The sequence below is a fragment of the Psammomys obesus genome, unplaced genomic scaffold (assembly GCF_907164565.1).
Source record: "Psammomys obesus unplaced genomic scaffold, mPsaObe1.curated_primary_1811, whole genome shotgun sequence".
In the NCBI taxonomy this organism is placed as follows: domain Eukaryota; kingdom Metazoa; phylum Chordata; class Mammalia; order Rodentia; family Muridae; genus Psammomys; species Psammomys obesus.
In genome coordinates this window covers 15,339,642-15,361,076 of record NW_026585686.1, presented here as the reverse complement: position 1 = coordinate 15,361,076, position 21,435 = coordinate 15,339,642, and the positions used below count along the sequence as shown (strand labels likewise).

The 21,435-nt window shown below is 38.0% G+C and overlaps 1 protein-coding gene across 3 annotated transcripts in view; it reads left to right on the top strand.

Moving 5' to 3' along the window:
• Nucleotides 1–21,435, top strand: part of Frmd3 (FERM domain containing 3) — a 197,013-nt gene that overhangs the window by 106,637 nt on the left and 68,941 nt on the right. For all 3 annotated transcript variants that reach the window (XM_055630140.1, XM_055630131.1, XM_055630149.1), the window contains 2 exons: nt 4,404–4,501; nt 19,652–19,775. In XM_055630140.1, the coding sequence (XP_055486115.1) occupies nt 4,404–4,501; nt 19,652–19,775 (222 nt within the window). The remainder of the gene's footprint in view (nt 1–4,403; nt 4,502–19,651; nt 19,776–21,435) is intronic.

The window sequence follows — 21,435 nt, the reverse complement described above, 5'->3', positions numbered from 1 at the left end:
TTGAGTTTTTCATCTTGTCCATTCTGATGGGTGTAAGGTGATATGTCAAGGTCGTTTTGATTTGCATTTCCCTAATGGCTAATGAGGTTGAGTATTTCTTTAAGTGTTTCTCTGCCATTCGATATTCCTCTTCAGAGAATTCTCTGTTTAGCTCTGTTCCCCATTTTTTAAGTGGATTACTAGTTTGCTGCATTTCAGCTTCCTTAGTTCTTTATATATACTGGACATGAGTCCTTTGTCAGATAAAGGGTTGGTGAAGATTCTTTCCCAATCTGTAGGCAGTCGCTTTGTTTTGATGTTGGTGTCCTTTGATTTACAGAAGCTTTTCAATTTTATGAGGTCCCATTTATTGATTGTTGCTCTTAGAGCCTGTGCTGTTGGTGTTCTGTTCAGGAAGTTTTCTCCCGTACCAATGAGTTCTAGGGTATTCCCCACTTTTTTTTCTAGCCGATTTAATGTGTCTGGTTTTATGTTGAGGTCTTTGATCCACTTGGACTTCAGTTTTGTCCAGGATGGTAAATATGGATCTATTTTCATTTTTCTACATGTAGACATCCAGTTGGACCAGCACCATTTGTTGAAGATGCTATCTTTTTTCCATTGAATGATTTTGGCATCTTTGTCAAAAATCAGGTGTCCGTAAGTGTGTGGGCTTATTTCTGGGTCTTCTGTTCAGTTCCATTGATCCACCATTCTGTTTCTATGCCAGTACCATGCAGTTTTTATAACTGTTGCTCTATAGTACAGCTTGAGATCAGGGATGGAGATACCTCCAGAAGATCTTTTATTGTAGAGGATTGTTTTAGCAATTCTGGGTTTCTTGTTATTCCATATGAAGTTGAGAATTTTTCTTTCCAGGTCTGTAAAGAATTGTGTTGGCAATTTGATGAGAATTGCATTAAATCTGTAGATTGCTTTTGGTAAGATGGCCATTTTTACTATGTTAACATGAGCATGGGAGATCTTTCTATCTTCTCATATCTTCTTCTAATTCTTTCTTCAGAGACTTGAAATTTTTTCATACAAGTCTTTGACTTGCTTGGTTAGGGTTACACCAAGGTACTTTATGTCATTTGTGGCTATTGTGAAAGGTGTGTGTTTCTCTAATTTCTTTCTCAGCCCTTTTGTCTTTTGTATACAGGAGTGCTACTGATTTTTTTTGAGTTAATTTTGTATCCGGCCACTTTGATGAAGGTGTTTATCAGCTGTAGGAGTTCCCTGGTAGAGTTTTTGGGGTCACTCATGGATACTATCATATCATCTGCAAATAGTGATAATTTGACTTCTTCCTTTCCCATCTGTATCCCCTTGATCTCCTTCAACTGTCTTGTTGCTCTAGCAAGGACTTCCAGCACTATGTTGAAGAGATATGGAGAGAGTGGGCAGCCTTGTCTTGTCCCTGATTTCAGTGGGATTGCTTTAAGTTTCTCTCCGTTCAGTTTGATGTTGGCTATAGGCTTGCTATATATTGCCTTTACTATGTTTAGATATGTGCCTTGTATCCCTGATCTCTCCAATACTTTAAACATGAATGGATGTTCATACCAGTTATTTTTATCCCTACTCCTTTGAAAGCCCCTTTCTATGAACATTTTAATTTCCTAACTTTTGTGGATTACTCCCACTGAGAAAATAAAAATGTATATCCAAGGACTCTAGGCTAATGTTCAAAAATGAGAGAAAAAATGTGATATTTCTTCTTTCTGGGTTATCCATCCATTTACTTGTATCTTTCATGATATCTGGTTAATATTCCATTATGTAAATATAACATATTTTTTATTGCCCATTCATCTGTTCATAGACATCTATCTTGTTTTCATTCCAGACTATTGTGAATAGTATTGCACTGGACATATTTGAAGAAGTATCTTTGTAGCAGGATATAGGATCTTCAGAGTATATATCCAAGAGTAGTGTAATGTATCATTATCAGAACATCCACACTGATTTCCACAATGCCAGTGTCAGTTCGCACTCCTATCACCAGTGAATAAGTGCTCCTCATGTCCCTCATCAAACTCAACATCTGCCATCATTAGTTTTTTTGTATCTTATTCATTCTGACTGGGATAAAATTAAATGTCAGCTTTAAGTTGCCTTTGTGTGGTGATTTAGGATGAGAGACCCACCCTCCTAATGATTCACATGTTCACTTGAGATTGAAAAACCTATAATTCAAGTATGACTTATGACACACCATCAAGAGATCACTATAGATACATGAATGTCCTGCCTACCTAATGAGTCAGAGTAACATTTTAACAATATCTAATAAATGTGCTCATTAAAGTTTTCAGGCTTCAGTGTAGGGAACTAGACTACACTGTCAATTCAAGCTGGGTAATTAACACATTAGGGATTTTATCTCTTCAGTAGAATTATGTACTATATTGTCATGTGTCCCTACTAAATTTTTGGCCAACACAATGCATAGTGTAAAGTATGTAAGAGTAAAGATCTATGTGATAAAAACACTAGTAAACTAAGGAGTCCTTCATTGTATCTAATGTGATTTCAGTGAAGTAGCCCCCAGCACTTGCAGCTTTCATGCCCTGAACCGAGCAAAACTTCTATGATATTAGCACACACATATTCTCTCATTTTCCAGTTTTGTTTGTTTGTTTGTTTGTTTGTTTGTTTGTTTTGTTTTTGGTCGGTGGTCGGTTTTTCTTTATGTTTTTGTTTGGTTTGGTTTGGTTGGATTGGGTTGGGTTTTGGTTCTGTTTCAAGATAAGGTTCTTTGTGTAGCCTCAAACTCACAGAGATCCATCTGCCTCTGCCTTTTAAGTATTGCGATTGAAGGTGTGTACCACCATGCCCAGCTTATTTCTTTATCTTTAAAATGGGAGTATGCTTTTTTGTTGTTCATTATACAACCAAGTAAAGAGCAAATTACTAGGCAGTGGAGGTATTACTCAGGGTTTTTCCAGAGAAACATATAGTAGGCTTTGTGTGTGTGTGTGTGTGTGTGCACCTGCATACGCGCATGCATGTGAGTGGCTATATATATGTATATATGTTTGCATAAAGTTTATTATAAGAAATTAGCTTGCATGATTATGTAGTCAGAAAAGCCCCACAATGTTCAAGTTAGAGTTTACAGATGGCCAGTGGCTTCTAATCTAGGTCTGAAGACATAAGGATAACAAATAAAAATTGCAGAGTACTCTAATTCATGTTGTCAGATCAATTAAATTCACTTTTCCGGTGCATTTCTGTCTCACTCAGTCCTGTAACATATTGCATGATGTCAGACCCAAATAGCATAGCTATCTGCTTTGCTGTTTTATTAACTCAGCTACAAATTATGCCCATAAACATCCTTGAAGGCACCCAAAAGTCATGTTTAACTGCATATCTGGGTACCCTAAGGCTCAATAAAGATGATGTCCAAAATTAACCATCTAAAGGTTGTAACTGACTGACTGAAAGGTGTTTTTAAAGGTTCCCTTAAGGGCATACAAAGGGGAGAAAAAGGTCTCCTGTAGGTAAATGTTAAAGTTGGCATGAATAGATTATGTTATTTTGGTTAAAAAAAACAAAGACCTCAGACCTGACCCTGGTAGACAGGAAGATTTAATTTAAGAAAGAGCATGGAATGTGAAAATCATTTGATCAGCATGGATGAACCGAAAGGACATTGACAAGGATATGGGAGCCAGTATCTACAAATTGTTGCCTCTGGATTTTTTTTTTTTTTACTATAATGCTCTTTTAAATGTATTGTGATAAACCATATCAATGTAAAGGTTTCCCATGTAAATAATATCTCCTGAATTTTCTCACAAAGTGGACACATAGATACATGCTTTATGCTTTTCTACAAGATAACACAGGCAGAGTTTCATAGTAGTTGATCCTACCATAATCTACCCCACTTTTCAAAATGCTTCCCCAGCCCACATTACCAACTGCACATGGTACAAGTACCTGAGCTTGTCCTGCAGAGAAGTGGAGACCAAATAATGTGACACAGAGCTCAATTGAGTAGTAACTATGATGCTGTCTGTTCTTGAGGAACATTGATTATATCTTTTCATATTAATTGACTCTAGTTCCTGATTACAAATTTCAGGAAGAACTCAGAATCTGGATGGTAAGTTGTAGTTTACCTTGTGTAAGAGTGATGATTGCTAGGCATTGTGTTTCTTGGTTATTCTCAGTTTTCTTGGAAAGGCTGAACCCATTTACTTTTAAAAGCTCACGTTTACTTTGGGTTTCTAAATTGTGAAGCCTCTATACTCCTTTCTGAGTGTGCTCATCTAAGGGAAGCTTGGCCTGTCATGCTGCTTCCTAAAGCTAGGGGTGAATCTAGTGGTTTAAGTAGACAAAGTATAAACATTCTTACTTCCGGGCTTCAGCAAAAACCTAGGATGATTATTTCTCCTTTTGTTTTGTAGGTACCTTTTATATTTGCAAATTAAAAGAGACATTTTTCATGGTCGACTGCTGTGTTCCTTTTCTGATGCTGCCTATCTGGGTGCTTGTATCGTTCAAGGTGAGTCTAGTCCCAGAACACTTTTCTCACTACAGCAATGGACTATGGAACCTCATTCTATGGCTTTCTTCTCTGCTTTCCTATAACCATCTTTGTCTATGGGGAAATCTATATATGATTATGTAGTTTTCAAAAGATTCCCCTATTCAGTTTCTCTCCCAAGTCATTGGTCCTGACAGAAGGCTGAGCTCCAGTATTCACTTTGCTTATGCTCACATTTGAAGACTTTTAAAACCCCAAAAACTATACTATAGGGTCTTTTTTTCCCAAAGAGATAGATCATCATTATACAAGACTTTCTATTTTGATGTATCATATGTTCTGAGTTTCAACTGTCAAATGTGAGGCCTAATAAACATATCATGGGTGAAACCATATCAAGATAGTACATTTTAAACAATTATGGTCATTCTAGATCATATTTCATGCATTCATACATGCATGTATTTTCTATAAATTTCTCAGCTTTTTAGTTATACAAAATGAAGAGACCACTGAATTCACAAATCTGTTCACTGAATCTTTATTCCCATTTCCTAGTCATTTTGTCAAACATAAATTTCTTAAGTTCTTTAAGCTTCAGTTCTTTTCTATATAAGTTGAGGTAGTGATATAGAATTTCAAGACACCACTGTGAATTAAGCCAAAGAGTAATGGACCATCAGAGGTGGCTGTTGTTCTTTTTAGGGATGAGCATATTCCCCAGAGTGTGGAGAAGACCGAATATACTCACCAGACTTGGAGTCTGGATGCTTCTATCCTTTTGTTTTAATGATGGTTTAAAAAGAAAAATTGTCTTTGAGCTGATATGATTTCAAAGATTGATTTCTCATTTTGTAATTAGTTCATTTGTTTTTTGACATAATAGTATCATTACACCATTTTCACCTTCCCTTTCCTCCTTCCAAAACCTCCCATATACCTCACCTTGACCTTTCTCAAATTCATGGATTCTTTTTAAGTAATTTTTCTTACAAACAAACATACATACATTACACGCACCTTTTTTTCTAAATAAAAGAATTGAACATGTTCGATTTGTATAATGTTCAACTTGTGCATATTTTCAGGAGTATGCATTTGGTATTAGATGACCAGTTTGTATGTTTTCCACGGCATGAGTATTTCTTCCATTCTCAGCATTTCTTTGTTGCCTGGAGTACTTTTTTGTAGGGTTTAGACCCATTTCTCCTGTCTATGCTTATTGTTTGTATCCTTATTCAGCAGAGTTTAGGCAGTCATTTTGGTGAGAACTCATTGAAGTAGCTTCTGACAATCTAAGACACAATCCTCTGTTCCTCTGATCCTCTGAACCTTACTAGTTTTCTACCACCTCTTCCCCAATATTACCTGAGACTTAGGTGCAGGGGTTTATAGATATATCTATTAAGACTGGGTTATATAATTCTGCATTTTGATTGGTTTTGTTTTCCTGAATGCTCTCTGTCTGTTGCAAAGATAAGTTTCCATGATGAGGGGTGAGTATTGCAGGGCATTTGGGTTTTCACTTGGGGTTTAATAAAAAAGACACAGAGAGCATCTATACTATATTGCTTAAGGCTATTGGCCTTTTTCTGGGCAGGCTCTCAGCTAACCTCTAATTTAACTCAACTTCCCTGCCACTGTGTCTTTCTACATGGTTCTCGCGGTCTCTTCTCCTCTTGCCATTCCTTCTTTTGCCATTCCTCTTCTGCCCCAGTTAAGCTCTGCCCCAGTTAAGCTGCCAGCTCTAATTCTCCAAAAAGCCACATTCTAGTCTGAACCAATCATAAGCAGAACAGCCCAATCCATGTCTTTGAGCTGCACTTTGGCATTTGAGCACTGTGTGATCCTCGCCAGGGCAGCCTGCTTTTTAACAGGATAATCTCAGAGAATCATCTTTAGGCCAGGTCAAGGAGAATAAGCATTTACATATAGAAACCTGATGATGATCCATTGAGAGGATGATACCAGCTATTCTGCCAGCACTTAACTCTGTCAGGCACAACAAATTAACATTTGAAAATACAGGGACACATTTTTATACACTGTGGGGGAAGGTCATCCCAGACGGTGAGTAATACACTTACTGTGGTTATCAAGACAAATGTTTAGCATGTACTAAGAGATTATGCTGGCTCAGTAAATTAGCAGTTACAGGTTCCAAGATTCATGGCTTTACTAGCCCTGGGTAGTTGGTTAGCAAGCATCAGTTTTCTCTTATTGAGCAAGTCTTAAGTACAATTAGAGAAATGTTGGTTATGACCAGGGTGTGTGTAACACTCACTATTGCAACTTTAGGGTTAGTGCCCCATGTTGGTTATTGTTGTGGTTAATAGGCATCATATCTGGATAGGTCCATTGATTGCATTCCTTTTTTGGAAGTTTATATGATACTTTATGATTCCGTTAAAGCTAGTCCTCAAGGAGGAAGCTTTCAAGTCATTTCTAGATCAGGGGCCTCTGGGCCCCGTTTCTTAAATCCATAGTATCTTCAGCAATAGGGGTTTACTTTTCACCTATGAGGGGTAACCAAAAGCACTAACAATAGCCTGTAACATTTTAGGAGTTTCTTGAGCAGCTCTAACAAATAACTTTAAAAGGGACTTCTCATGCCTTGTGCTGAGGCTTTTGTAAGACAATCTTTGGCTCTCAGATGGAGCTTCATCAGTCCACATGTATATTTGAACTATACATGTATACTTAAGTGTATTACAGCTTTTTTAAGGTAAATGTTTACTGTTTTAAGTCCTTCTTATTCGTTCAGACATCCTTACAATTATTTTTACCCTTTTCTCGCCTGTATTTTTATAACCTTTTCCCATCCTTAATTAGAGTCCCTTGCTTTTCATTTTTTCTATTTCCCCATCAGATCATTTAACTTTCCAACTTTATTGTACTCCTATTCTTGTACCTTTGTAATGGTCCATTTTACTTTGTTTCTGCACTTACTCCAAGATACATACTCATCTGAAAAATTATAAGATGTTTGCCTTTCTGAAAGTGAGTTACCTCACTCAATATGATCATTTTAGAGCCATCCATTTATCTTCAAAGATCATTTTATTTTTATTTACAGCTGAATAGCATTCCATATTGTATATGTATCACATTTTCATTATTCTATGATCAGCTGAAAAACATTTAGGTTTTTTCAAGTCTGTAGTTATTCTGAATAAAGCATTAGTGACCATGTATGATAAAGAGTCTAGGGAATAGGATATTAAGTAATTTGGACATGTGATAATAAGAGATATTGATTTGGGTTTAGGTTTGTAAGTATTCTCTACACTGATTTCTAGATTGGTCCAACCAGTTTACAGTCCCATCGATAGTGAATGAGGGTTCTCTTTTTCATACATTCTATTCAGCATTTATTGTTGGTTGTTGTTCTTGGCCATTCTAACAGAGATAAGATAAAATCTCCAAGCTGTTTTGATTTTGCCTTTTTGCACTTACCAGGAATGATAAACATTTTTTAGCTGGTTTTATTCTTCCTCTTCCTCATACTTCTATTTTTCCTCCTCTTCTTCTTGAGAACTCTCTGTTTATATCCCAGTCCAATTTTTTTGGATGGGTTAGAATTTTGTTGACAGTAGTGATAGTTTTATTTTTTTTAATCTTTTGGGTTTTTTTTAGTTTTTATATATTCTAGATATTAATCCTCCATCAGATTGTAGCTAGGAAGGATTCTGTCCCATTCTATCCATTTCTCCTTAACTGATTGTTTCCTTCTTTAGCTATGAGGAAGCCTTTTAGTTTGATGAAGTCTTACTTGTCAGTTGATGGTCTTAATTCCTGGGGAAATGAAATTTTATTCATGAAGTTCTGTCCTACAAAGAGATCTGGGCATGTCAATTTCATTTGTTAAGTGTGTGTCTGATATGAACAGAGCAGGTTGGGGCAGAAGAAGAGGTGAGTAGGCTGGTCCTTGAAATAGAAACTGGCTTAGGTGGAATGATGTCATGAGGACAAAGGAGACTGGGCTGATGGACAGGCTATGCATCTTTGCATATCTGGAATATGAGTGTAGATGTGGCTAGGTGGAGAGGTTGAATGTGGCATGGGAGAAGCCTAAGGGTTAGAGAACACACAAGGAAGGTCCTAGTAGAAGGCTAAATGTTATTTGTGGTATAGCCAAGAGTGGTTAGACTGGACTAGGACACTGGATGTGTAGCAGCATCACCTAGCTAAATCCTAGAGAAGGATGTCAGGGTCTGGTTAGGTAGAAAGTTTGGTGGGACATGGAAAGAGCCTGTGGATTGGGAGGCAGGCAGAGCAAGTGCTGGTAGAAGCCTAGAGGCTGGTTGTGATACAATCAAGGATGTTAAACGGCACTTAGGAATATCAAGCAGATTTTCCAGGCTAGATGCTGGAGAAGGTACACTTCTATTGTTTAAATTATTTTTTAAGGAAAACGACGAGAGAGCCTGAGCCAAGGATGGGCCCAGTACCTAAGTGAAGATATCATCGGTTCTCTTTTCCTAGACCTATTGGAAGATAGCTAGATACATGGATTTCTCAATGGATCCTGCTATCCTAGGAAGTTTTAGTATATATTTCACTTCCTTTTAATTTATTTATTATTATTAGTGCATATATGTATCTACAGATCTATTTGGGTCGATGTGTACATATTATGGCATGCATTTGGCAGTTAAAGGACAAATTACAGGAGACAGAACTTGTTATCTCCTTCTATGATATATGGCTTGGAGATATACCTCATGTCAGTTGGCAGCCTTAACTTTTGAGCCATCTCACTAAAACTCATCACAAACTCTAATGACATATTTATTAGGAGAAAAGATGGAAGAGAAAGAGGAGGAGAGAATCACTATGTCAGTTTCACACTGTATCTACAGAGAATAGCAAAAGAGTATATAGCAAATTATAAAATGGTCACAACCTATCACTTTGTTGGCCTTCATTCTGTAAAAGAGAAACCTATCCTCCTGGATTTTTCCTTATGTCTTTATCTTAACAAGCTTCATGTTTGTAGTATTTACCAGTACAAGCCTATCATCCCTTAACAAATTTTCCTGGAAGGAAAAAGGCACACTCCTCTCCCCCTCCTCCCTAAAAAAACAATATCCTTTTGTTTCCTCTACTCTAAAATCTGACATGTTGTCTTATTTAGATTGTCTCTTGTGACCAAAAGCAGCATGGAAAGGAAAGGGTTTTATTTGCTTATACTTCTGTATTACAGTTTGTCATCAAAGAAGTCATTAAAGCAGAATCTTAGATACAAGAGCTGAGACATAAGCCATGGAGGAATTCTAAGCTTAGTGGTTTTTTCTAAATGGCTTGTTCAGCCTCCTTCATATACTACCCAGGATCATCTAATTGGCTTGACACTATCTCCAATGAGGTGGGATCCTTCACATCAATCATTCAAAAAAAAAAAAAAAACAAGTAAGCAAGCATTACATTATAGTCTTACTTCTACCAAATTGAGAAGTTCTTTTTTCAAATGATTCTAACTTGTATTATTTTGACATAAAATTAACCAACTCAATAGAAACTTTGTCAACTTGACACACAAATACATCACTATTAAACCATAAACTTTTAGTTATTTGTCCCCAAAATCTTATATTAATATCAATACCAAGACATAATACATTCCAACTTTTAAAATCCTATAATTTTTAAAAATTCAAGTCCTTTAAAAGTTTAATTTCTTAAAAAAAAAGTTTAATTTCTTTAAAATATTCAGTTTCTTTTTAAAGTTCAAAGTCTCTCTTTTTTTTTAGCTTTTAAAAGAACCTTTTATTTTTTAATATGTGCATTACAGGAAGCAAAACACAAGAATCCAAGAGCTAAGTCACCCAGTCACAAGCAGCTCAGCTCAGTGTGTTGTCCTAGATCCTACAAGCGTACATACACTTAGGTAATTAAGATTATACAGCATGTACCATGCTTTCCCCCACATCGTGAATGTTAACCAACTAAAAACCCCATGCTACATGAGCATTTTGATAACCAAGAATACACCATGCCATCTCAATCTGTCAGATAAAACTGTAATCCTGGCTTCCTTGGCTACAAAAAAGTCACAGGTGACAAAAATGGCAGCAGGCCTTTAGATAGATGTACTGGCGAGGTTACAATACAATTCTGCATTCCCTCAGTGCTCAGCTTACAAGAAAACAAAGCAACAGACCACACTAAGTTCAGCATTCCTAGTTCATCATCAGATCTACATATTAACATATGAGGAAGAGGCGTCCCCTCATCAATACATGTATTCCTATGGAGCAGCTGAAGACCTATGGCGGGGGCTCTCAGGATGCCAGTCTCAACACAGCACTGCAGCTCTCGCCCGTGAGCCTGCCCTCCAGTCAGCCTAGCAACATGAGTTAACTCACACTCTCCAGACATGGCTTAACAATTCTGTGTTCAAGAGGAACCTTTTCTGTCAATTCTACCATATATTTAACCACGTGCTCTCCTTTAGGATACTTACAATAAACACAAGTATTTTACCAGAAATGCACATATGGACCCCCAGGTTCAGCTGCAAACCAGTCCTCTGGATGTGGTAAGATGATTAACAAAGGCCACACCCAGAAGACAGCCTGCCCAAAAGGCTAGCAGGGTATTTAGAGTGTTCTGCTACTTCTGACATCCTTTGGGCCCTGGGACCTACCGTCTAATACCTGGCAACATTAGCTGAAATGCAAACCTAAGCAATGGCTAGCTGACCTGGCCAACAGGAACTGCGCCTTTTTCTGAGCACTGTTCTCTCCCCTGCCCCTCCCCCCCCCGTAACAACATCTGCTCAAAGACCAAGTTCCCCAGTGTGACCATTCCTATGAAATAACAAAACTACTTAAAGGTGATGTTAGCCTCTATTTTCATGTTGTGCATTTTATACATGTATGAACTAGTGCATGTGAGCACGTGTGCCACTGCATCCATGTGAATCAGTTTTCTCCTATCATGTGGATCCTGGAGCTCAAACCCAGGTCACCAGCTTGGTGGCACACACCTTTACTGAGCCACCCTACCAGTCCAATCTGCACATTTCCTCACTGCTTTGAGACAGAGCCTATGTAGCCCTGGCTGGCCTGGCACTCTGATCCACCTTCCTCAGCCTAGAACTAAAGCCATACATTACAAAAGTCTATCATGTACTTAAAAGTGTAAGGACTACATGCTTCCAACAAGCACTCCATTTCCCCAGTATCTGTCCGGAGCAGTCAATAAACTGCACACAGAACAACGGCTTAGTCAGAAACTTCTGAACAGCAACGTTCTGCTCTAGACTCTCTTCCATTTCTCTCATGTTTTTGTGAGAATATTAACAATTTCAGTTCTTGTGTTTGTTTTTTCGAGACAGGGTTTCTCTGTGTAGCCTTGGCTGACCTAAGTGTTTTTAAGAAGTTTTGTTTCATTTTTTCCTACAAACTTTAACACAACTTAAAAACATGTCTTTTCACTAACTTTGTTCCACATCAGCAGCCTCTTCGTCTAGGAAGACTAGGTGCTGCATACTTGGACTTGTCTGTTTTTTTGTATACACTATACATTGCAGAATAAGATGCACAGATATAAGGAGCAATGGCTAATCTTGCATTACCAAATTTACATTAGTATTAGGCCCTTCATACATTTCTTTCTTCCTCCCTCCCAAACGAGCGCAAGACTGTATTGCTTAGAAGCGGTTTATCGTTCTATTTTCAAGAGACAGCACTTCACTATGAGTTTAACAGAGAACAACTTACAACATGGATTATTTACTATGTCTACCTTTAACATAGTTTGTGCACTTCTAAACACCTAGGAGGACTAGATGTTTCAGATGAGGACATAATTTGTCCCCTATATACATAGTAGTAGTGTTAAACACACACACACACACACACACACACACACGTAACATTGGTTAGATCTCAAAGTGTCTTCTGGTGAGAGCATTCTGGTGTCCAGTCTCCTTTTCTTCAACCCTTCTCCTGCATCACATGACACACTCTTACAACTCTTCAGAAGACAAAGTTGCTATGAATTTTAACACAAGAGTATGCAGAATGTGTGAGTTTACTCACTCTACTTTTGTCATATATTGGCAACCTTTTAAATACCTAGAGACTGTGTATCAAAGGACTCTTCCAGTATGTACAATATATACAGACCAGCAAAGTTAAATGAGATGCATACAGCGTACAGGGTGGCGGGTGAGCTGAACCTGTCTAGCACACTAATGGACTCTTTTGCAGTTTCTTCCCGCCCTCCTCCTCAATCCACTGAACAAGTACAGCTGGCACACTGTGCTCAGAGGTGGGCTAACAATTCTATTTCCAAACACAGTATTTCTCTAATTAAAAAAAAAACTATTTACACAAAATACTATTATTCTACTACTTCTACCTTTAAATATATCAAGCACTTCCAAATATCTAGATATTTCATGTTAAGAACTTATAACATGGCACTTGTAATTAAAACTGTATGCAAAGCAATGGTTATTATCTGAGATATCTTCTAAATATAACCATTTGGGCTTTGACCCACTTTCTTCCCTTCTCTCTACCATCAAACCAGTAGACAAATATAGGTATATATGATGCTTAGAAATAGCTGAACAAATTCCTATCCCCAAGTCATTTACAGAATAATCTTTTCTATGAATTTTAACACTGAACACTATGTGCTAATTTTACTAGTCTGTCATACACTGGCAATCTCTTTTAACATCTAGGGTCTAGATGGTGAAAATTTTAGACATATTTGTCCATTATATAGAGTATAAACACAGCAAAACAGAATAAAATATATAGAAATGGAATCTGACGAGGTCCCGTATAAACACGCTGCTACATGACCTTTGCCACTCCCTCCCAGCACCTCCTCCAAACCACCGCTCAGAGGGCTCATAGTTCCACTCTCAAAAGATAGCGCTTCACAAATTTTAGCAAAAAGATATTTACAAAGTGATCTTCACTACCTCTACATTTAACATACGTTGGGCACTTCTAAACATCTAGGTAGACCAGATGTTTCAAGTAAGGACTGTTGTCCACCAGGTACACAGCAGTCCAGTAAACGGCACACATGGAACAAGAGTAAGTAAAAAAAGTTAACACAAAAAAGTACAAAACGTTTTGTTCTACTAACTCTACTTTGTCATACACTGGCAACCTCTTTAACATCTAGGGTGACTAGATGCTGTAAATTGGGTCTCCTTTGCCCTTTATATATACTATGTACAGAGCAAAGTCAAACAAAATGGGAGATGCTACATTTTCCACACAGAGAGCACAGTGGCTCAGAGCTCTGCATTTCCTTTTTCTGGGAACCAGGGCGCAAACACAACGTGGTCAACTAAGGAGAGGTTTAGCTAATTCCTCCCCAAACAGTATTTCAAAAGAATCCTAAGAAAAAACCGTATTTATATAATGTTTTACTACTACTTATAAAATATGCCAGGCACTTCAGAGCATCTAGAAAGACATTTCCAAAAAAAATCCTTGGCATTTCAAACACACAAACACAGGGTGTGGTAAGAAAGGAAGAATAAAATGCATATACAATACAATAGTTAGAATTAAAAAAAAAAAAAAAAAAGTCTTCGCGAGACTAATCTGGCTCCGGACCTCTTCCTCTTCCTGCTGGGTCCTCTAACCTACTGAACAAGGCCGAGTGTCGCTCCTGTGGTTTTAGTAGAGGCGACCTAAACAATTCCATTCCAAAGTCATTCAAAGTCACTTCTGGAAGACATGTCTACAATTTTACTTTTCTCAAGATGACTGGACGACTGGATACACACGTGATTTCCTAACTCTACTTTACCCTGTGTCGGCAATCTGTACAGCAGGATGTCCAGATTTAGCCAAAAGTCTCTGTGAAAGGGTCGGGGGAAGGTTGAGAGCAGCTTTTTTATATTATATACACGGGCCTTCTCCGGCGGCGGGTAAATCTTCTCGAGCGTCTCCCACAGGCCGCCTGCGGCAGTCGCATCCCGGCTTCTCTGCGGGGGAGGAGGACCCCGCGGCCTACGATCGATGCTTCCTCCCGCCGCTCTGCGGGCCTCCGCTCACCTTCCTCCGGGCCGCCGAGGCCTCCGTTCGCCCGGGTCTGAGGGCTCGACCGCGGGGCGGTGCCCTCCCAGCGATGGCCGGGCGTACCTGATGCTCCTGCGCAAACCGCCAAGCCAGGCTGCCGAGGGCCCGAAGGCCCGGCCCTGCTCTTCGGGTGGCCGCCGTTCTTCCCGCCATGCCACCCCGAGACGTCCGCGAAGGCCCGGCTGGGGCTTCTACCTAGGTCTTCCCGATGGAGTCAGGAGGCCGCCGCCATCGTGGCGCTTCCTGTGGCGGGGAAACGGTCGTCGCAGGATGGCGGCTCGGCGGGCTCAGTGGCTGCTCCGAGGCCTTGGACTCCCGGTGTCCCCAGGACGGAGACAGAGGCTACTCCCGGGCCCCCCGGCTCACCCGGCATAGGCCGGAGGCCTTGGGGGGCCCGGGGAGAGGAGGCCGCAGTCCGCAGCTCGCCGCGTTCTCTGCCGGAACTGACTTGGCAGTTCTCCCAAAGTCTCTCTAAAACATACAAAATCTCTCTAAATTCTCCAGCCTCTATAAAACTCCAAAGTCTTATTATTTAAGTTCTAATTCTTTTGACTGCAGGCTTCTATAAAATACAATTTAAAAAATACTTAAATACTTTCTTAATGCAAGAAAAAACATTCAGGGTACAGCAAGACCAAATCAAAATTCAACAGTATAAAATGTTCAGTGCTGGTTGACAGGGACCCACTCACTATCTTTTAGGCTCTAAATGGCTTTGGCAATTCCACTTCTCTAGCTCTGCAACCTACAGTAAACACAGACTGTTTCCTATACATAAGTTCACTCCACTTTACAGCTGCTGCTGTTCTTGGTGGTCATCCCACGGTACTGATATCTCCAAAATTCTAGGGTCTCTGCTAGGAATGGATTATGCCTTTACCAGTAGATTCTCTTCAGCTCCCTTCAGGGAACCTCACCCTGCCAAATGGTGCCAAACCTCAAATTTCTTCCGTGACCTCTTCCTGGAACTTCTGTTGCAACTGAACTGTGCCTTTGCCTTTAGACTTTCCTGTCCTCTCACCTTGCCAAGGCTCAGATTTACTTCATGATTCTTTCATGTCTTCAAAACCCAGTGCCTTCTGGATGCTGCCAGCAGGAGGTACAACGTTGATCCCTACAACTACAGATGCTGTGTGCTGACCCTGAGAGAAAACTTCCCCAAAGATTTCACCTGAAAGATAATGGTGTTTTCCCAATTACAACTGATTATTCCAATTCTTAATTCAAATTTCCATTTAAATGGCCCTAATTGTTAAAGGGCCTCTGAAACTCCACAACATAGGCATGATAAAACACCCTGACCATGAGCTACATGGGGAAGAAAAATGTGCATTTGGCTTACACTTCCACCTCACAGCCCATCCTCAAGAAAGATAGAAGGAACTCAAGACAAGAACTGAAACAGAAGCCACGTGGAGTTCCATGTACTCATTTGCTCCTCCTAGCTTATTCAGCCTACTTTTTGACACCACTTGCCTAGGACTGGCTCCACCACCCTTCCCCTGTGAGCTGAACCCTTCCACATCAATCATTAACCAAGAAAATATACTGTGGACTTGACTACCAGCAAATCTTACAAAATGATATTCTCAAATGAGAGTCCCACTTACCAAATGTCTCTAACCTATGTCAAAAAAATGACATAAAACTAAAGAAAATGTGTACTTAAGGGATCCAATTTCCTATTGATGAAACATTGTCCATTCATTTATGGTAAACAGAGCTAATGTGTTACACCAAGTCCACTGTTAGGTGGAGGGGCCTGTCAAGTATACTTCTGGAAACCAGTTTGAGTTATTCTTCATTCCATAGCCCATATTTCAGTTCATGTATTGTTTAATCGATCTTCCTTTTGTTCCAACTATTCTCCATTTGGTTCCTGAAGATAACGGGATTCAGCAGACTTTTTTTTCTACCTACAGTCTCATAACATGCTGACTATTACTTTGGGCTACACCGTGGTACACCTCATAAATTAAATAGGACAATAGAACTCATTTAATTTCTTGATTTTGTACTCAAAACACTGTTTGAGGCTATTGCTTCTAATCAAAAAGAAAGTTCTGTAGGGTACATTTTTATGTTTTACTCATAACTATGACACTAACAGTGAGCACCAAAGTTGCTTCTCAATTTTAATAATCATGATTGATGTTGTGAAAGCCAAAGCTTACAACAGGTACCATTCTTTATATACTTTCTTGCAGCTATGTCTAATATGTATGCCTAGAAGAGGGATTTCTTCATCATAATATTTAGCTTAATACTCCCACATTGTTCTCTATAATTGTGTGCATCTGTACACACATTTCTGTTTTCTCATGTCACTGCCACCTTACATTTTTTTAAGAAGAGTATAGTCAGAGAGTGACATTTTTATTTTGCTCGCATGTATCTTGTTTATTATAAGTTAGAGCATCTCTTCCTATCCATTTTGGTTTAATATGTCATGTGTTTATATATACTGAGCATTTCTCTATTGATCATCCTAATCATTTTCTTATCAATTTGTAGGGATTCTATATATGAGGACTATAAACCTGAGATATTGCAAGTATATTCCTTAAAGTTGACATGTCTTATTTTAACTAAAATGCAGTTTAATAAACAGAACTATTTCAACTTTAACATAATCAAATTAATCAATTTCTTTCCTATTTGTCCAAGGTTTTTTTTAGAGCTTTAGCAGTATTTGTATAACTTATTTTTATTTGAAATTTTTCATGCAATGTATTGCTGTTCCTCCCTTGGGGTGTGGGGAGGTCAAAGAGCCTGCCATTGAGTTCATGTCAGAAATAGTCCCTGTTCCCCTTACTTCCTGAGCTACCATGGCCTACATCCAAGCAGAGGTTCTAGGTTATATCCATACATGGTCCTTGGTTAGAGTATCTTTATTTGCAGATGATATCATAGTATATACAAATAACCCTAAAATTCCACCAGCTAAAAAACATGTTCAGAAAACTAGCAGGATGGAGAATTAAGTCACCAAAACCAGTAACTTTACTATAACTTCTATATACAAATGACAGATAGACTGAGAAAATAATCAGGAAAACACCCCCTATCACAATACTATCAAAAACATAAAATATTATGGGTTAACTCTAATCAAGCAATTGAAAAACCTATATAATAAAAATTTTAAGACACTGAAGAGAGAAACTGAAGAAAATATTAGAAGATAGAAATGATCTCACATGTTCATGGATCACTATCATTAATATAGTGAAAATTGTGATCCTACCAAAAGCAATCTACAGATTCATTGTAGTTCCTATCAAAATTCCAATATAATTCCTTACAGAACTGAAAAGGACAATTTTTAGCTTCATATGAAGATACAATAATCCCAGGATAGCTAAAACACTCCTGAATAATAAAAGAAGTGCTGAAGGACTCACCATTCTGACTTCAAATTACACCACAGAGTTATAGTAAGAAGCCAGCATAGACAAAACTTACCTGACAGATGTATCTATCCTGAGTCTCAAAGGACCAGCATATCTATCAAGAATCTAGGCTATTGTTCTTTCTTCCTGTCAATTTGTAAGTAATATATGTAACTTTATTCGCTGAAAAAAAAAATCTGACAGAGGAGAAAGTATGGAATATGTTTGAATATACAGGCACAGGAAAGCCTTTTAAGCTAAATCTCTTCTTTTTTATTAAATTTTTATTTTTTATATTAATTAAGTTTATTCACTTTGTATCCCAGCTGTAGGCCCCTCCTTTATTCCCTCCCAATCTTACCTTCCTTCCCTGTCTCTTCTCCTCCCATTCCCCTCTCCAAGTCCACTGATAGGGGAGGTCCTTCTCCCCTTTCATCTAACCCTAGCTCATCAGGTCTCATCAGGATTGGCTGCATTGTCCTACTCTGTGGCCTGGCAAGGCTGCTCCTCCATCAGGGGACAGTGATCAAAGAGCCAGCCACTGAGTTCATGTCAGAGACAGTCACTCTTCCCCTTATAGGGAACCACTTCATTATTTGAATGAGGAGGCATCCTACAAAACATGTAAAAATGTTTACAACTATTTGTTTAACTGAGTGTTAATATCCACACTATACAGAGAACTAAAAAAAAAAAAAAAAAAAAAAACCAAAAAAACAAAAAACTAAAAGTAAGGAAAAATAAGAAACCAACTTTAAAATGTGGCATGGAACTAAAAAAGTTTGCATAAATATAAATGCCTGGTGATGCTGTGTCATAAACCAGATCTTGTTTATATTCTTTAATCCTTAGAACATTAGAATCACCAGAGGGAGCTCTTATCCTTACCCATCAGGGAAATGCAAATTGAAACTTCTTTGAGATGTTACATCTTACCATGGTTAGAACTAAGATTAAAAATAAAACAAACAAAAAAAAAAGTGGGGAGCAGAACACTTACTCACTGCTCGTGGGAGTGCTGACCACTGCAGCCATTATGGAAATCAGAGAGGAGGTTCCTCAAAGAACTGTAAAAGTTCTACCTTACAACCTTGTATACTATTCAACATGGGGTTTTGAATGTATGGATTTTATGGTTTCCAAATTCAAAATGTATGTGTTGTGACCTACTTCATATATAATTTTACATGAACACTCGAAACCTATTCTACTGAGTTTGAAAAATAGTAAACATTTTTCTATAACAATACTCAAAATGGAGCACAACAGATCTCTCGAGTATATCTTTTGTACAAGACTTAAATTTTATGTCCTTTGACTAACTGAAGGGTGCTAATACTGACGATAACAGCTGTTTTTACTAACATTTAGTGACTGAAAAGTCCTATGAATCTGTGGGAAATCTGAAACAATAAAATTGTTCAGCATCCTAAATGTCAATAGTATCCTAATGAAAAACAAAATGGTTTAAGTCGTTTTAGGATACAGAATATGATGTACAGAAAGGGTAACTTGTATACTTATATAGTCACATGTAAACATGAATATGTCCCTGGAAAATGAGGTTGATGGTTTCCTGATAAGTACAAATGTGTTATATTGTGTAAGTTCAGTCTATGATCTTATTTTGAATGGTGGGAGACAGAGTATGTGTCCTGATTGTGTTGTTTTAAATTCCTCTTTTTTTTTCTTCCAATTTTTGATGATTACAGCTGAGTTTGGTGATTACTATCCTGATGAACATCCTGAGAATTATATCAGTGAGTTTGAGATTTTTCCCAAGCAATCACAGAAGTTGGAAAGAAAAATCAAGGAAATTCATAACAATGAACTCAGGTAATTTGAGTGGAAATATAAAGAAAAGCATTCTTACTATGTAAAAAGTGAGAATCATGTGAAGCCAAAGTATTTGAAATCTAAATAGATAGCTTCATGTTGCAGGAAAACATTTCTGGGCTCCACAAAGGATGACTTAGCATTTCAATAGTGTAAGATTTTTTTTTCCAAAATAGGTGCCTGTGAATGATCAAAATGTAGAGAAGCTATGTATTTTATTATACAAATACATTACTAACCCTTCTGAGTTTCTGAAAATGAATCTTAGGTTTATAAGCCATCATCTTTATTTTAACCTTGCTTTTTTTGTGTGTGTGTGTCTCTTGCTAGAAGTGTTGACTTTAAGTAGAATTAACGTCATTGAAAAGGTTCCATTTTCTGATTTCAAGATAATGAAGCAATATATGTTACTCTTTTGCTTGTCCCTAATGAAATGATGATGCACACAACAGATATTATATGAAAGAAGTTTATTGGATAGAGATGGAGAGAGACAGAAAGAGAAAGAGAGAACGAGACATGATGGGGGTGAGGGGCCACCTGGATAGATAAAGGGACCGTAAGAGAGAGAAGAGAGCACAAGAGCAAGAGAGAGACAAAATGGCTGTTTGGTCCTTTTATAGTTCTGTGCAATTGAACTGCTCCTGCCGGGTGCATCTACCTGGTGGGTGACACATGATGACATCATAGGTTACTAGGCAACCCAGAAGCAGGCTGCCTAAATACTAACACCTAACACTTCACAATAATAACTCTAGAGAAATAATTGTCAAATTGAAGAATCAAATTGAATAGGATATCACTGAGTACCAGACACCATTGCTATTGTACACATTGCACACACTGACCCAATTAATCTTCACAAGAATGTAGGAAGGAGATACTATGGTTGTTTTTCCATTATGTGTGTAGGAGCTTGGTCTAAAGAGGTTAAATAATGTATACATTTCTGGGATTTGAATTCAAGCATAAATAAATGGAACAAATGAAGCTTAGGAACATTGCCAACTTGGAATTCAGGTAACTTAGGTTATATTAACTAACTACAGTTAGTTGGAACTGAGATCGTGTACAAATCACAGAAGAATTATATAGAATTATATAGCAGTAGCATAGAAGACAGTGCTATGTTGATTATGAAGAACTGCATACTGGTTTCTCTCTCCTCCTGTGGTCTGGGCCTCTAGTAATCAAGAAAGTAGTCCAAAGGTCACACTTTGTTTTGTTTTTGTTTTGGGAGTTTTATTATTGTTTTGTTTTGTTTTGTTTTGTTTTTGATTATCATAGTAGATGTTTGGCTACCCAAAGTGGCAGCATATTTCAACTTTAAAAAGATAACCTCTATTTTCAAAATACTTAGACAACATAGCTTTATACTAATTCCCAAAACACTATATAAAAATTTGAGAATCATCTTCTTATCTTAGAAAATCATCTTCTGCTTCTTCTTCTCCTCCTCTTTTTCCTCCTCCTCCTCTTCTTTTTCTTCTATGTTCTTTTGAGATAGGATTTCTCCATGTAGTCTCGGCTGTCCTAGAACTCACTCTGTAGACCAGGCTGGGCTTGAACCCAGAAAAATCCCCCTGTTGGTATACTTTAAAAGAAAACCCTTTTATTTACATTTTTTTCTTTTTCTCCCTACTCCATCCCTATTCCTTCC